Source organism: Nilaparvata lugens, chromosome 11 (genome assembly GCF_014356525.2).
Source record: "Nilaparvata lugens isolate BPH chromosome 11, ASM1435652v1, whole genome shotgun sequence".
Classification (NCBI taxonomy): domain Eukaryota; kingdom Metazoa; phylum Arthropoda; class Insecta; order Hemiptera; family Delphacidae; genus Nilaparvata; species Nilaparvata lugens.
Genome location: NC_052514.1, coordinates 15,890,013 through 15,908,626, shown reverse-complemented (window position 1 = coordinate 15,908,626; position 18,614 = coordinate 15,890,013). Strand labels below are relative to the sequence as shown.

Here is an 18,614-nt window from a genome sequence, read left to right as displayed (position 1 = left end):
CCATGCCCGATTCAGTGTGTGCGAGTTCTTCCAATCAAACCAATAAGCAAGAAGCACCTGGATGCAAAATGCCGCATCGCGCCTCCTCAGGTGTGCATCCAGCTAAAGTTTGTCATGAGATGCATTAACTATTTAGCGGTACGAAGTTCGCCGGGCCAGCTAGTTCCCAATAAAACTAGATGATTCAAATGAAAATTACTCAAAGGGTAGGGAGATGGGAGATATACGAATAATTACTACTAAAGATAATTATAAATTTTCATACCGAGTGGTGTTTTCTGAATGTTCAATCCTAAAGACGTTTTCAATCACTTCATCGAAAATTATTGTGATTCAGTAATTTTTCGAAATTCTGCAATGAGCCAAATTTCTTTAGTTTTTCTGACAGGGTAACAACATCTTCCGGATGCGTAAAATATTTTAGCGAATCCACAATTTCTTTACCAACTGAAAAAATCCAAAACTCCATGAATATATTATTTAAATGAACACACAATGATTGGTGAAAAAAATACTAAATTTTGTATGAAAGCATTTAATACAGGAATAATAATAAGTACAAACTATACAAATTGTTAACAAGCGTCATTGTTAACAAATAATGGACGAATTTCTGGAAGACAAATTAACAACTATGATAATTCCAAAAAAATGCTACAGCCAAATCATGAATACAATGCCATCTGCTAAATTTGGAAAAGGTGTAAAAAATAAGAACCCAGGAAAAATATGATCTAGATGGTTTCAATTACTGTAGAGTTTAACTTGTAATAAAATATTGGTTTTAACTTGTAATAAAATATTGGTTCTAACTTGTAATAAAATATTGGTTTTAACTTGTAATAAAATATTGGTTTTAACTTGTAATAAAATATTGGTTTTAGCTCTACATGCAACAATTATAGCGTTTCTATTTTTCTTATCACTGCGTTGATCAATTTTGAAATGTTCATGTCATGCAACTAGATTATAAGAATATAGTCAAACAGATCAAGTATTTGTTGGTCTGGAGAATTAAATTATCTAGCAATAACAGATTGAGTTATGTTAAGCTTCAAAATTACAAAAAATGTTTTATAGTGAAATTTATTAGCAAATAAACCTGATACTTTTGTTTCTTGAAAGAATTTGATATTTTTTTAATGCAGACCAATAACTTTAAAAAATAAAATTGAGTACTAAAGATCCATGGATTCAAATTGAGGGATAAAGAAAGAATATATTATTCAGTTTTTTACTCGAAGTAAAACTAAATTCAGTGACATTATCATTATGTTATTACCTATATTTGAAAAAAATAGAAAAAGCACTAATTTTTTCATCACAACATTTTATATTTTTGTGGCACTTACTAAGGCACATAATTATGGCGTAAAAATATTCAAAAAAATCAGTCTTTGAAAAAATATTTTTGATTAAACTGTTACAAATGGAATTGTTACCTAGTGACATACATCAAATTTAGAACAGAGAGAGAGCTTGAATCAGTTATTATTCCTTACCAATTTCATTATAACAAAATCTTTTATCTCAGATTCGTTAGAGATAGCTTTAGTTGCTTATTGTTATTTCTGTTACTTATAGCTGTTCCATAAGATATAAGCTGAAAGTTCAAATAAAAACTTAGTTTTAAGGAAACAATATAATACATAATACTATACATAACATTTTGTAAAAAAGAAATACAAAAAAGGCTTACAAATATACCACCAAGTCTTGAATAGCTACTTGAGTAAGGAGTCTAATTCACATACCGATTAGATATATTAATAGTAATGAGCAAAATAATGAAATAATTGTAATAATTAAAACATATTCAATTAAATATTTTTTTTTAATTGGAAATTCTTTTTAAATATGATTTAACGGAATAAAAAAAGACTAGATTCAAACTACCATTAATTTAATGAAAAAATACAGAACACTATAATATTTAATATATTTTAGATGAAGAGTTCATTGGAACACAAAAAAATAGTAACTGATTGTTCTCAAATGCTAACAGAGAGACCTTACAGAGTTCGATAAAGCTTTGATTTTTGAGCAATACTTGCTTATAAAAAAGCATCTTATTTTCAGAGATACTCTCCTACATTACTTCTGGAGATTCGATAATAGACGATTGAAATTATCCAAGATTTTCAATGTAATCAATATAATCTACAAGAATATTCCAATATAATGCAGTACTCATTATTTTAATAATTATAGCTGTATCTAACATGGACAGCTATTGATTAATTCTGTAATTATCAACTCTTTCCAAGATTAGAATTGAAATTGAAATTGAAGTTCCCTAGCAGCGGAAGCCGTCAGCCAGCCCTTTCCAATATCGAAGAAAATAAAAAGTGATAATTCATTTCCAAACTTTCCAAACATCACTGAATAATATTCAACATTCTGTGTCTACTGGAAGAATCGGAAGAGTGATAACATACATTTTATATGGGATGAAACAAAATATAAGTTCAAAATTGTCCAAAATATTGTACAACTTTCTAAAAATTTTAAAGTCATTATGAGACTAGGAGAAAATTTCAACAGGAAATATCTACAATATATTCCTGATACTGTAAAAATGAGTTTTAATATGATCATTATCCTAACAAAGTAAGAAAACACTCAGAAATTAAAAAAATATATATACATAGCATTGATGGAATATAATGAAAGACAAAAATGCCTATTTCCATGTAGATATTGGTAAGTGATAACATTGGAATCTTTTAAATATGCCACAGCCATAAATTTAGGCACCCCTTAATTCAATATGGACGGGCTCTCTATTAGATCTAACGAATAACAATTAATTTAAATTAAATCTATATATTACAGTAGTTATTATAGAAGAGTCAATTTACACTCTACACTGAATTTTCAACGAATTAATGCTAAGTTGTCACTTGGGTTTGCCGGGTGTAAAATTCCAGCATTGTGAACCATCTGAAAAACAAATTACAACTTTCAAATGACACTTCAGAGGCTTGCAAATCTACAAGAGAAAGCCTACATACCTAAAAGTACTGTTAATAAATTGAAATTTTCCAATGAACTTGGAAGGCTAAAAATAAAAAATTAAAATGGCTTAAATATACAGGTGGACCTTTTGAGTTAAATTTCGAACACCTTCTATCACAACATGTAATTATTCCATTCGAATAATTTTTCTACTATTTTCTGCATCTAGTTAAAAACTCTGGAAGAATCTGGTTGAATTATGTGAGACATTTCAATGTCACAACAAAGATAGAAACACAAAGATAGAAGTTTCTTCTGGATCAACGAATCGTTAATTGACTCCAGTCAACCTTCAGTGGTTAAAAACTCATCATTTGAGGCTTAAGTGAGATCATCTCATAGACGAAGAAAAAGTGTAAAACGTATTGTAACGTATGCTTCAACACAAAAACGACGTTTTTCACATGAATATTCATGTGAAAATACGAAATATTCACTCATTGACTATAGGAAGTGTGTTTTTTTTTTATTTTATGACCACATAGGATCAAGCTGTAGTCTCTGGTTAGTCCTCTTTCTTTGTTTATTCGCTTTAATTCTCTTCCTTTCTTCCAAGTACCTTCTCATCCTGCATTCTGTTAGATCTTTCTTTTCTCAATTCATCTGAACAATCCTGTTGCCTTCTTTCAATTGCTTTTATTGATAAGATCCTCTTTCTGTCAGTGATGGTTTCCCTATAGATTGTTGTGCGGTTTTTGACATCGTCGATAGTTAAATTTAGAAATTTTCGACAACGTTCCAGAGAAACAAAAGAACCATGTTTAAATAGTCTGGGATACTGAGATATCAGAACAAAATCTAGGCAAGTGAAATTTATTCTTGTCTGCAAGTCGTGATTGAAGTGTTGAAAAACTTGATGAAACAACGCAGTGAAGTAACAAAACATTTTTGACTGTAATATCGCTACTGCAGTTACAGTAAAACAATATTAGAAGCGGTGGTTTCAGTTCAAACAGCCTTTTTAACTAGCAAATCTGATTAGTCATACCATAGAGAAAAGATAGCATGAAAAGATATATCATGGTATAGGTCGTTATGTTCCAAATTTCAAACCGATTTTTGTTAACTCAAGCAGATTACTGTTGACTAATGTTTATTATTACTGTTCTGGCCGTAATTATTACACTCTCACATGATTACTGTGAGAGTGTAATAATAGAACAGTACGAGAGACTACCAGTGTCACATAGCTTCACGAAAAAGGACTGCTAGGACTATCGGCTTGAGTTAACAGTGAGATTTGGAACATAAACGCCCTATACCATGGGATCTTTCTATGCTAGCTCTTCTCTATGCTCATACATAATGCTCATCGGGTTTAATGAGGGGAACTACTGATCATTATACATAAAGCATGTACGGTACTGAAGGTTTGACAAAATTTGACAAACTTACCAAGCCGAATGTTATAGACTGGTCATAGCTGGAGGCCTGGCGTACGCTTTGGGTATGAATCCGTTTTTACGAGTTTTGGGGGCATAGACCCACAGCCAACCATCTACCGGCTGCTTGCTGAGATCAGCATAAACCCAGTCGCCTCGCCTCACTGTCAGATCATCTGGTGCTTGAGCCTGAAATCACAAAAAACATATTTGAAAACTAAATATTATTCTCTTTTTTAATAACACTACTTATCATGAAAACTATCGTGAAAGAAAATATGAGATGAAGCTTGATCTATATCCCTCCCGAATTTTGATAAAATGACATAGTTCAAAATAATGTCTTCACTTTCACACAATTTCCATCTATAGTAACCAGAATTTTGAATTTATACAAATTCAAATAGAAATATGTAGTTCAAGTTAGGAAATAAGAATGAAAGAATTTATAATAATTATTAAACGAAAGTCCAAATTAAATGCTGTAATTCACCCCGAAGACTTCTGCTACTGCAGATATTGACAACAGGGTAAACAGCTAGATGGAGATTCCTTGAGCGCTACTATTCAAAAATTATTTGTCAGCCCGGGAATCGAACCCAGTACCTCCTAATTGCGGGTCAGGAATGCTTACCCTTACACCAAACTGACAATATCTGGATAGCAGCGCTGTTGCAACAGTTCATTGCACTACAGTTAGAAGATTATCAACCATGGATAATTTTCGAGCAAGATGGAGCACCCCCACACTGGGCTTTGATAGTGCGTAATTTCCTAGATGAAACATTTCCGGATCGGTGGATTGGAAGGGATTGTCCAACACCCTGGCCACTCCGCTCTCCAGACATTACTCCCCTTGACTTTTTTATGGGGATATATCAAGGACAGAGTCTTCGCCACACCAGTTTCTGACATCGACGAATTGAAGGCTAGGATACAAGCTGCTGTGGGTACTGTGATAGAACACATGTTACAAAACACCTGGCGAGAACTGGAATATCGCTTCGACATTCTCCGGGCTACCAAGGTGGCACACGTTGAAGTTTACTAACGTAAGTGATATTAAAAAAAAAACTACTAACACTAACCTATGTAACAGCACCAGATATAAATTGATATGTCAAACGGTTATTCTGTAATAAATTTTTAAAATCAGGGCAAAACTTTATACTTACCCTGTATATCAATATGTTTTACTATACTTTCTGTTGTGATGTTTCTGATGACAAGTCACCCTGTTAAATTCGATTTAATATTTATCAATCATTGAACATTATTGAAAGAAACAGGTCATCATAAATCTACCTCTAATGATAATAAAAAATCCATCTTGTATTCCAACAAATACAGTTTTTTTTTCGATTTTTAAATATACAAAGAAACGAGTAATAGCAATATTTTTCAAAGACGCTGCCAGTTTGAACTTTTTATAGACAGATCACTTCTTTAGATTACAATGGAATTCCTGCAAAAAATTCATTTGCGTTAATTTGATTATATCGTTCATTTACCCAGCAGCTTTTGTAGTCATGAAGCATTACTGAATTCTTGGTTTGGAAGAAACATTGATAACCCAGTAAATTATATCTGATAGACTACCCCTCTCTCGTAAAACTACAGATTCTAATACACAATTTATTAAAAAATATATAAATGATTTACTAAAAATCATGAAAGAAACGATAATTATTTTGTGTTGTATATATAACTTGTAGTCATACAGTCGGGTTGAAATAAACAAAGAAAATTCAATTTGACAACTGATTTCACAACAAATTATATTCTGAGTTGGTGAGGAAATATTGTGAACATACCTTGTAGTCATAAAGCATGACCAGTTCAGTGCCATGATAGCGAAGGTCGTCATTGGCTGATGCATTCAGGTGGTGGGCGGGGCCAGAACTGTTATGATTGTTCGAGCTCACATTTTGATTATTGTTATTGTTGTTGTTGTTATTGTTATTATTCATCTGATTCAGGTGTCCTGTAATACAAGCAATAACAGAATTGAATACTGGCCAATATCTTCAAGTGTTCTTATCGGATAAGCAAGGATTATCAAGAATATAAAATACAAGAAAATAAAATACATATTGAAATAAGGGTATTTTATGAAAACTACATAAAAATTAACATGTATGAATTCAGGGCTACTTTCTTGTATTTATAAAAAAAATTGAATTATAGTACCCTTTAGAATTTATAAAACAAGAATACAAATTTTAACTACTAGTTACAATTAGATAACTAGTTTCAAAGATAACCTGACGATGGTGTGATCACCAAAACTAGTAGTTACAATTTGTATTCTTGTTTTATTATTTTATTAATTTTAAAGGGTAGTAGGGTACTATAATTTTATTTTATAAATACATAAAAATTATTCGCAGTAGGTCTACATTGCAGCATGATTCATTTGAAACTGATATAATAATACATGATTAACAGAACATTTATTTATGATCAATTTTCAATACTTTAGTTATGACCTAGCAATCTGAATTTTGTAATAGCAAATTAGCTTCTACTCACGTTGTGTTGGCTTCTACTCACAAAATACAGACTGCTAGGTCATAGCTACATCAACATCCGAACCGGATAGGCACCCTAAGAAGAAGAAGACGGCCATAGCTCAAGTATTGATATGCAGTTCGTTATGAAAAGTGAAATTGAAGAGTATTTATTCACGTTTTCCTTGTACGACGTCGGCAGGATAGATAAATCCACTAGGCACAAAAACCTTATGTCTATTATTTATCCGTATATTTATTTTATGGTTTGTATTATCATACATAAGTGTGACACTATTCAATGTACAAAGTATATTACACGAATTGACTTTGAACATGTTTTAATATTTACCTTGTATGACGTCAGCAGGATAGACAAATCCACTGGGCACAAAGCCCTCCTGGCCGTCAGAGCGCACAATCCAGTACCAGTCGGGGTCCTCCCTGTTGAGCACAGTCACAAACTCACCTCGCTCCACGCTCACATCATTCTCGTCGCCCGCGATAAATGTGTACAGAACTATAAACCTCCCTGAAGGATCCTGAAGCACAACACAAATATTTATTAGCATTTGCTAGTTAAACATCACAGTTCATCATTTTTCAATTTTAAACGAATATTAGAGTGGTATCTTCAGTGCTATTCCTCTATAAGGAATACAAACAGGTGATGATTGTCAATAATATTGTAACCGACCCAGATGTGGGTAGAATTCAGAGATCTTTAAATTAATTCTAAAGGGCGAGTCATTGGACTTCATTAATAACAAACTTTTTGCATTCTAATGAATTTCTGAATTTTATTCAATGAGTCAATCTAATTTGAATTTGGACAACAAAAAAGCAGCAACAATTAATTACACACTCTATGACAAAAAACCGCCTGTAAGATTTTGCTAACTTGCTCTGGTAGTTTTTTCACTACACTACGTTGTTGATAAACAATAAAATACATACACAATTCAAACTACTTTAAATAACTTCACGAAATCGGACGAATCAAACATCTTGAAAATTTATACACTACTTATATTATACACACAACATGTTAAGGTGCGTACAGACTTTCGCTCTGCTCCGAAACCGAACGTCACTCGAGCAGAGCGATTGATGATCGACCGAACGCAAGAATGGAACGCAAGAAGAGCTAACATCTCCCGTAACGTTCATGATCGGTTCGAATGCAGAGCGGGGGCGGAGCGATTGCGGAGCGATGGCGGAACGAGGGCGGAGCGTCAGCGGAGCGGGTTGGAGGCGCGTATATCTGTACGCAGCTTAACACGTTCAAATAGGGCCTTCGAGGCCCGAGGCTACCTCTAGATTTTTATCTGATTCCGGCCGCGGCTTGATTGGAGCTGCTCTTCTCCACGCAAATTATGTTCCCCTTCCACCAACGAGACAACGATCCATGTGGAGACGAGCATAATTCCGTGGGAAAGGAGAATAATGCAAGTTTGAAATATACCCAAATACTCGTGTATTTTCCATCGCTAACGGAAATACAGTTCCGTGAGAATACCTCAACCCTGCATAAAATTGGAGTCTTCCCGGACGCAAGTTAGCTAAATCTTAATGTGAGAAAATTATTTTTTAACAGAAAAATAAATTTCTCACGATAAAAATTTACACACAAAATTCAGCTACAAGAACACTAAAGTCTCATTGTTGAAGTCCTAATTCTACACTTTTCGAATGAACCCATACTAAATGAAAACACAAACCCATAATTAATTTATTTCAATATCATCACCATCACAATATTAAGGGTAACCGTCAACTGGAACCGTATTCAATGATCCGTTCGGCCGTTGGATCGGACGAATCTGCCGGCCGTTAATTCGGCCGAATATGGTCGTCCATTGGAACCGTTTACGTCAGTCTAGTTGCCAATTATTGAATTAACTACTATCATAGCCACCAAAATTTTCATAAACAATGATTTTATTGAGATTTTGAAAATTTAATAAACAAATATCCACAAAATTAGTTATTCATTACAATAATCTTACCTTTAACAAAAATATTCCCTAAATTAGTTATTCATTATTGAGCAATCTTTGTTCACAGATTCCTTTGAACATCACGACAGTGATATCTTTTGTCTCGCATATCCCACAATGGAACATGCTCTTGAACCAAACTTATCAACTTTTCATTGTCCATAGTTACAACTTTATAAAACAGAACAACTTCAAAAAACAAAAACAAACAAGACTGTGAAACAATTTTAGGTTAGGAACACTTTGTTGTCTCAGCTCGACTAGTTAATTCGGCCGGATAGAGCCGGAGAATCCCATTCAATTCAGATCGAAAAATTGATCGGCCGGAGACGGCCGTATGAACCTGTTGCAATGGACGAGTAATTCCTTTCTTTGTTGGGGGATCGTTCGGTATGTTTGTTCGGGATGTTTCGGTCGCGTTCGGTAGTTTTCGGCCGATGCCAATTCGGACGAAAACGGTTCTAGTGGACGGCCCAACTAAGGCTCGTATCACATTTAGCCACCTGTGGGTCACCAGAGACCAACCATTGGCGGTTTAGTGTAAAGGGATACCAGTGAAACACCAGGATTGGCTGCCGGGCTGACAACCCGAGTGAGACATCAGCCGGGTCTCCAAAATGCAGTGGTCTGCCGCAAAAATATGGTAATGCAGCTGGCGACCCTAAAGTAATGAGCGCAATAAAAACTTATGCCACCTGACTCGCTCCAACACTTGGCGACTCACTGCTTGCTGAGTCTGGTGGCTGAATGTGATAAGAGTCTTTATTATTGACAATCACCATTTGCTTGGCTTGTATTCCTTATGGAGGAATACCACAACATCATTGAAAAACAACTCTAATATACGTTTGAAATTAAAAAAAAATGATTTGTAATGTTTTGAAGCAAGCCTTACTTTGTTTTTATTCAGGCATATACACAGGCCGACCTCAGATTTCCTTTCAAGTTGAATTATGCAACAAAATTGAAAAAAGAATTATCTTACCAAATTTTGAAATTCTTTGCTTAGTCAACATCTCAAAAAATGGCAATCTTGATATTTTTTGATAAATGAATATTTATATTTTTTGTTTCGATTTGAAAATGATAACTTTCCTGGATAGGCCGATCTATAGGTGTACGATCTATAGCAATACAAATGAAGCTCCACTAGCTAAGGCGAAATAAAAATCGGATCACTGACAGTGGGAACAGTATCACAGGAGAAAGCAAGGTATAAAGGAGAAAATACAATGTATTCTAGGTACATAGGGAGAAAGCTTTGAAAAATAGCTGAATAAAGTTTTTTGAAAAATGCTAAAGGTGAATCATTTTACTGTGGGTAAGGTTTTAACCACATTTTCCCGTAGGATTTCCATTGTTTGTCAAGTTTGATGAAATATAGCAATAGCTACAGAGAATAATACCTTGAAAAATGGATGCACATCGGGTTGTAACGAGGAAGCACTGTGAAGAGAGGCTTGCGAACTGGCTATATTCAATGTTTGCTGTGGACCCCCAGTTGCTGCATTCTTACCATAGCTTTCACAGTCAGATACATCTGGAAAAGAAGAAACAAAAGAATGAGTTCCTTACAAAATATAGTAGAAAATGAGTCTTCTTCAGAATTTGGGAAAGTTTCTAACATAAATAAGTATTTTAGATGAATTTCAATTTATAACCTAATTATTTTTGAATTTAACCTATTTATTTTGAATTAATTAAAATGATCATGAGTTACAATTGCGAGCATTGAGACATATTTTCTTGGGTTTTCTTATTGTTGTATAAATTTTATTTTGATGCCTCAAAAATAGTTTTCGGGAACGAAGGATTAGAAAGTATTGCAAAGTAGTGGTCTACACCTGTTTTCTGACAACCAGTCGTTACTCCAAGGCCCGGTTTCCGAGCTCGGGATTTGGCTAAGTTCTAGACTTTAAACAGCTGGAGTCAGAAAATTGGCTTTCCGAAACGGGGCGTAGTCATTGTCATAGTTACATTTGAATTAAATTTCAAAAAACTGGAAAATTGAACGCAAAATAAAATAGAGAGAAAATAGTGTAAAGTTTCAACTATTTGGAATTATTTAGGAATGTCTAATTCCGTCAAGGGAAAACGTTTCCAATTATAGAAATGAGAAAATAAAAACTGCGACTACTGTTATAAAAACTACGACTACGCCCAGTTTTGGAAAGCCAATTTTCTGTCTCAAGCTGTTTAAAGTCTAGGACTTAGCTAAATCTCGAGCTTGGAATACGGCCCTAAGTGGTGATAATGTGTTTCTACCAACTGGAGGTTTTTTTTTATTAATTATAAAGAGTCAGTAACTTAATATACTTTTATTTTCTTTGATGGTTTTGGTTATTCATCAAATTATCAAGTGTTCAAAATGGATTCTATTAATTTACTTCTACTGAACTATACAGCCTAAATAATTCCTATAGAGTTACTAGGTAGTAGACTAGCCTTTATTCAAGTTGAAATTAAAGAGATATTGTCAGTTCGACATAATTTATTTTGAACAGAATATCCTTCCTCCTCAGTTTAACCAAAAATACCACTGATGATGATGATGATGCCTTGAGAGCATTGAAACTGAAGTTTGGCTTAAATTACAGTATGTGGAACTGACATCTTTTTGATTTCACCTCAAGACACTGTTCGGTACACTTTTTTTATTATTTAAATTGGATAATCTTTGCAATATAATTGTTAAGATCATTATAAGAGTGAGAAAAAGTGGCAACTGAAATTTTCAAGTGGTCTAATAAGCGAGTTATGAGTTGTTGGAGTGCTAACTTTGCAGATTCCGTTTTCTTTACAGATCATAAACGGTTTCGACTATATTAATAGAACTTCTCTTAAAAATTCACAAAATGTATCTTTCCAAACTAAAACATTTTATTCCCCATATCGTTCATAAATAAAAAAGTAACATTTTTTGTAAATTCGATAACTTGTTTATTATGGCATTAATCGCGAAAAACGCATATTAGAACAAAGCCAATGATATACTGAATGTATTAAAAAAAAAACTCCAATGGAAAAATTCGAAACCGTTTATGATCTGGAAAGAAAACTGAGTTTAGCACTTCAACAACCCATAACTCGCTTATTAGACCACTTGAAAATTTCAGTTGCCACTTCTTCCCACTCTTATAATAATCTTAACGATTATATTGAAAAAGATTATCCAATTTAAATAAAAATAAAAAGGTGTACTGAACAGCCTTAATATGGAGAAACTCTGTAATATCTCTGTTCCTAGTGTGATTTTTACCCTTTATTTTTCTAAGATACAAACTGTTTTGGCCTATTATTTAATTATCAAGTGTCCAAAATAATTTATGACTGAGTTATGAATTTATAATATATGCAACTGAGTTACAATAATTGGAATGAAAACACCCAATTGAGCTTTTTTATATTTTATTAAATCACAACATGGTTCGTCTTATGCCTAATCCACATAGTAAACTGGCCCAGTCTGCAGTGTGACCAGTGTCCAATGAAGACCAGCGGTAGCCAGCTTTGACAAACCACCCATCCACACACTGGCGCTGGTCGTCATTGGCCTTTATTGGACCAAAATGTGGATGCGGCAAGATTGTATCACTTTTGAAGTGCAAATAAGATGAAATCTATTTTTATACTAGTGAATCTATGATGAATTTGTCAATCAATTATAACAGAATATAATGCTTACCTCCAGCTCTAGCGTCGGTGTTGATGTCGACCTCGACTTCGGTTGCAGTGGAGGTGTTGTGCCTCTCGCGAGGCAGCTTCTTCTTGACATTGTTCATGGCCAACTCGCCAAGCGGAGTGTTGTAGGGCGTACAGTAAGAGTGAGGGATGAATCCTTCCTGTCTGCTATCAGCTGCTATCACGTACACCCAGTCGTTTTCTCTGTACAATATGTTCACAACCTGTCGAAAACACAAATGTTCACTATTGAACAGGCTTTCACAAAGATAAATCAGATCACCTACTAGAAGTACCCGTTATGTTTGATCTTGAATGACTTAACGTCAGAGGGTTTAGTAGGCTCTGGATTTCAGATTTTATTTATTTATTTCATTTTTATTTTTCACATTTGACAATACACACATCAAATACATGATAAGAAAAGGATCAACAGGCCTAGCCCAAAACTGTTCCCTTTCCTAATTTTGATAGTAGCAAGCCAATGTATGAAAGGTAGGTTATGTTGCTTTAAAGAGAGTAGGTTAAAGGAGACACAGATATACGTGAAAGTTCGTGTTTATTACCTTTGAATATCATCTTGATGCTGAGTAGATGTGTCTTCAGACGTTACTTGAGGTTGGAAGTTATCCTAAAGGTGCGTACAGATATACGCGCCGCGAACATGGGCAATTCACTTTTAATCAGCTGATGCCAAGCTTTCTATATCTGTATCTTACCGTTTCTGTAAAAATACAGATATAGTCAGCTGATTAAAAGTGAATTGCTCATGTTCGCGGCGCGTATATTTGTACGCACCTTAACAGTGAACTTGTTAGCTCAAGTATTTATTCAAAATTAATACAAAAATACTGCGAAAACAAAATAAACTATTCGGTTACCACATGACGTTATTCTCATGCTCTCCCGGAAGAAAGAGAGGGTAGCACGCGAAGGAAAGAGAGAGATAGACCAAAGCGTGACTCCATTACAATAGGAAGTCAAGGGGTGGGTAACCAAAATTTTTAACTTACTTCCTTAAAACACTTAGTATTAGATTACTTATTACAAGCGTAAATCCAAACCTCTACATAAACTCAAATCATTGCAGAGTGCAGTTAATCTAAAATAACCAACCAATATTTCATTTGAACCGAGTTGAGTAACAGGAATTGAGTATCAGTAGTTGCTAGTGCTGATCTATTTATTTATTCATGTTAAAAATGATATTAATGTTATAACATTAGTAGATTAAGGCAATCCTTGTGTTATTTTTTCTTGTTTCGGGGGGGGGGGGAAAGAAAAAACCCAAGAGACCAGAGATGGGTGAAACTCCAGGCACAAATGTGGGTCAAGAGGCTGAGTCGAGAGTGGCTGGACGCTGGGCGCCCTAGAGGCAGTTTGGCTCCCTCAGCGGAAGGACCTACAAAAAGGCCAGGAGTGGAACTCACGTAGGTCACGAGTTTGTGGGTGGAGACCAAACCTCACCACTTCTCAAAGAAGGGCGGCCATTCAGGCTACACTTCCTGGCAGAGGTGAGGCTGGGATTATTTATGCTATTGTTTATCTATGGTAGCCTACTAGTAGGCCTAATATTCTATGAAATAAAACTTTGAAGTATGTTAAGCCCTACTGAGATAAATGAATGAAAAGTGATTATATTATATCTACCTGGCCGCGTTTGACTTCAAGCTCATCATCGACGCATGGCGTGAAGTCATGGAGCACCACCATTTTGCTGTCCGGCGAGAGCCCATTCTCCTTTTCGATGCCCACTCTAACGAGTGTTTCTATCGATGCACTCCCTGTGATGCGGCCCATGCCCACCATATCCTTTTCTAATTCTCCTCCACCGCCTGCAAAATTTATAAAAGCATTTCATTTATCTAGATTAATTGGTTAAATGTCAAATGTATTTTTGTGGTGGCTACTAGTAGAATAGTTCTGACCTGACAATAACTTCCAAATAAAAACAACCAGCTTCACAATGACCACTAGTAGAATAGTTGTCTGACATTATCTGTTGTTTTAGGAGTAAGTATGAGTTTTATTTCAAGCTTTAAAATTTTCAATTATTAATACAGTATTTTTCAGTTATCAGTGGTGATTTAATGACGTATTCTTATTTAATTTGGGTTTCAACATTTCTTAATTCTAAATTCCTAGTTTATAAATGTTTTCGACTCAAAATTGGACAAAAATCGTGAAGTGTAAACATAACCTATTTTTGGACAATTTCTATCTAAATTTGGAAAAGGAACAGTTTTGGGTTCAAGCCTGTTGTTCCTTTCTCAATCATTCATAGATAAGAGTGATATTATATGTATGAATTAATTTCATGACCACTAACTTCCCTCGACTTAATATTGATAATGGAAATTGACTTTGATTCTATGATTAGGGTGTTTGAACAGTATTAGCCTACATACTTGGGAAATGAAAGTATTGTAATTTAGGTAGATTTATATATTCACCTTGATACCCTGGTACCTACCTTACGCAGTTCAAAACTAACCTGTTTCCATAGACGTATCTACATTACCTATAATAAAATATACCTAATCGCGAATCAGCTATTGATAAAGATGAGTCATCTATTGGTGTATTTTCCATTATATACTATGAAATGAAAATAATAATATCCAAAACATTAAAGGGGGGGGGGTGAATAAGAAAAAGTTAGGCGACAAGTTTGTTAAATAGTTAAACCGGACGTTAAAGTTGACTTCAGTTTCCTTGTGTTAAAAAATAGGTCAAACGATTTCCATTGCTTTAATAAGTCTGTGACTTCCAAAATTGTCTAAGATTAATAAGGATTAAGGAGACTGGCATCAGATTCAGGACAATGACTATTATTAAATTAAACCCGAACTGTCAAACAATAGACAACAGTGCCTGTACAGGCACTTAATATAATAATGCTACTGTATAATTTCAAATTAATAAGAAAATATAAATCGAGAATGGAGACAAGAAAATCTCAAACTATACCATGTACATTATTGTAAAATGAAAAGGGAACAAAAACAAAAAGCATTCTCAGTAGAATGATTATGCCAAAATTACTTCGGCGAAATGGGATCACTGTACGAACAACAAGTGGAATGAATTCTTTGTGTATTACCTCGTACTTATTTCTTAATAAATTATGAATATAATTGAAATATGGTGACGAATTACTTACTTTTCTTCTTCTTTCCTCGCCGTATTCTGACAGGACAAAGAAAAGCCATAATAACTAACACTAAAATGCATTATTTATCATCAAAACAATTTTCGGCCATTACCCTCTCCACGATCAAGAACAAACTTGAATACTTGAACTTCCAAGATCGACTGTCAACTTTTAGAAAAAAACTGAACATGTTTAATATTATCAATAAATCGCAACGATAATCTTTCAAAAAACCTTTTCAGATTTAAATTGGACGTAAAGATTTTGATGTTTTTCTTTATTGCTCAAAAAATCAAAATAATATACATAAAAAATTGTCTTCAAACTTTTGTTAGGTTGGCTAAACTCAACGCGCCATATTTCAAATGTCAGTTGAAATTCAGCAATCCTAATTTTGATATTAATATTATTCAAGAGTTGTAAAATCGCTTCCTAGTGGTTCGGAGCTCATCTAAAACTGTAGGTCCTTTCATCTATAATTATCATCCGCCCAATTATCCACGCACAAGCCACGATCATGTTGGCATCACCCTCAGAAAAAAAATAGGTCTAACTTACATCAAGTACGGTACGGCACATTTTTTCAGTTAGTTTCTAAAGAACACATTACCTAATCTTTTATAGGGAGCATGGAACTCTTGTAATTGAATGGATTTTATTGAGCTGAAAAATTGAACAATAACAGAAGAATCAATCTCGTATTCAATGCTATCGATATCTTAATCATATTATTTAGTTTATTCAACCAGTATAATATTCAAGATAAAATATTTTGAATAGTGGTACTTCGGTAGTATGCTTACTCTGAACATTGATTTGTTATTATTTACCCTCTAGAGTACTAGTGTGAAAATAAGCAGACGTTAATAACTTTACTGATAAAAAGTGTAGTTTGATCAAGGTACCAAATAATAACATGGGTGTATCATTTAATTCATTTTATTTCCATGTGATCATTACAAGTTTTTACAATAAAATAATAAATATAGAGATGAATTACATTACTAATTTGTTGTAAAATTGTAACAAAATTGAAAAGTGGAATCCCCCAAGAAGACTATACAGAGTGGGTCAACAGTCCGAGAACGGCTTAATATCTCATACACAAAGATAATTTGACGGTGGGTGTGATTGAGGATCCTACTCAAATTGAAAAAACTATTTTATAATGACTTTAAAAAATCTGGTCCGCCATATTGAATGCAACTTCATTTTTTTAAATAGGAAGGTGGTCGTGCGATACATGATTTCGATATGGTATTTGAAGAAAAAATTAATGGTGGAAACTGTATATCGATATCTCAAACCGTTTCGGAAATATTCACATTATTAATCAATCGCATGCAAATCAGAAATGAAATACATGAGTGGTATTGATTAATAATGTGAATATCTTCTAAACGGTTGGAGATATCGATGTGCGGTTTTCGCCATTCATTTTTTCTTGAAATTCCGTATCGAAATCATGTATCACATGAACACCTTTTTATTTAAAAAAAATAAAGTTGCATTCAAAATGGTGGATCCAAGATGGCGGACCAGATTTTCAAAGTCATAGTAAAGTAGTATTTTCAATTCGAGTAACATCCCCAATAATACCCACCTTGGAATCACTTCATTCCATGAGATACTAAGCCGTTCTCAGACTTTTTTCTCTCTTTTCTGCTTTGAATAGTATTGATTAATAATGTGAATATTTCCGAAACGGTTTGAGATACTGTATCGATATGTGGTTTCCGCCATTCATTTTTTCTTGAAATTCCCTATCGAAATCATGTATCGCATGACCACCTTCCTATTTAAAAAAATGAAGTTGTATTCAATATGGCGGATTCAAGATGGAGGACCAGATTTTTAAAGTCATTGTAAAGTAGTTTTTTACAATTTGAGTAGGACCCCAATCACACCCACCATCAAATTACCTTTGTGTATGAGATATTAAGCCGTTCTCGGACTTTTCACCCACTCTGTATACGTCTGTGAATGGGGGAGAGTTCCTAGAAGCAAGCTATTAACAAAAAAGTAAATAAAGAGTGAAATAGTTATAAGCAAAATAATATGATATACTAAGTTAACCTAACATATATGCTAGTATGATAGAGTGCAATCTACAGACTATTGCACTTCCCTACCGCTGTTTTTGTCACCATTTGTGAAGAGTGCATAATCAGGATAAAGTACTCAAATGGAAAGAAAGAGCTAAAAAAGAGCAAAAGGACTCAAGACCGTGACAATTTATTAAATTGTAGAGATTCCAGAACCGCTTCGCCAAGCATAGGAATGGAGTAAGCCCTCGGTTCCAGCCCAACAACCTATGCCAATCTACTATTTAACAGCTTCCTTTTAAACACCACATCGCTGCAACTCTCAGCCTCCCTGATATCATTGGGCAAATTTCTATAGACGATTTGTGCTAGATAGTGAGGAGACGTTCTATTCCGTGATATACGGTAATTGAGGTGTTGAATACCCATGGTTATTTTTGTTTCGAGTTTGATAGTTATGTTGAATATTGCTGAGAAGTTCTAAGTCTGAAAACAACAGCAATGTGGGAAATCTGGGTTCTTTTTTAAAACTTTTTTATAATGGTGCGCTTGGTAACTGCAAGAGGCTCCAGGCAAGCAGATGATACCCCTACCCAGACAATGATACCATACTGTAACACTGACTCTGCATACATTATATACTCTTTCACTTAATCTGATAATCAAGTAGGCCTACTTGGCTCAACTGAGATAGACCATACAGCATCCGCCGAGGCCTTTGTTTGACACACTGCATATGTGGTGCCTAACTCAGTTGATGGTCAAAAATGACCCCCAGATATTTACATTGATCAACTCTGCCAATTACCCCGCAATCACAGGAT

General features: G+C 34.3%; 1 protein-coding gene across 4 annotated transcripts; it reads right to left on the bottom strand.

Annotated features, from left to right (window-relative positions):
• Positions 1–588: 588 nt before the first annotated feature.
• LOC111047076 (SH3 domain-containing protein Dlish) lies at positions 589–15,908 on the bottom strand. 4 transcript variants are annotated; one of them, XR_005572469.1, is made up of 9 exons: positions 15,755–15,895; positions 14,242–14,426; positions 12,596–12,815; positions 10,317–10,450; positions 7,263–7,452; positions 6,215–6,384; positions 4,414–4,589; positions 814–2,943; positions 589–764 (listed from the first exon to the last, which is right to left on the bottom strand). XR_005572469.1 is itself a non-coding variant. In XM_022332746.2 (8 exons), exons 1-7 carry the CDS (start codon positions 15,801–15,803, stop codon positions 4,425–4,427), a joined length of 1,113 nt encoding a protein of 370 aa, XP_022188438.1. In that variant the 5' UTR covers positions 15,804–15,908; the 3' UTR covers positions 589–2,943; positions 4,414–4,424. The 4 variants fall into 4 exon arrangements, 2 of the variants coding, with proteins under 2 accessions (XP_022188438.1, XP_039293614.1); XR_005572470.1 differs by having other exon boundaries at positions 838–2,943; XM_022332746.2 differs by having other exon boundaries at positions 589–2,943; positions 15,755–15,908.
• Between the last annotated feature and the right edge of the window lie 2,706 nt (positions 15,909–18,614).

Bases quoted from the DNA above. Each gene is read 5' to 3' on its own strand.
- LOC111047076 (XM_022332746.2), bottom strand. From the start codon at position 15,803: ATGGCTTTTCTTTGTCCTGTCAGAATACGGCGAGGAAAGAAGAAGAAA. The intron at 12,816-14,241 runs GTAGATATAATA...TGTTTTCGACAG, and splicing joins TTGAAGTCAAACGCGGCCAG to GTTGTGAACATATTGTACAG. The intron at 4,590-6,214 runs GTATGTTCACAA...TTGTGATTTCAG, and splicing joins TCATGCTTTATGACTACAAG to GCTCAAGCACCAGATGATCT.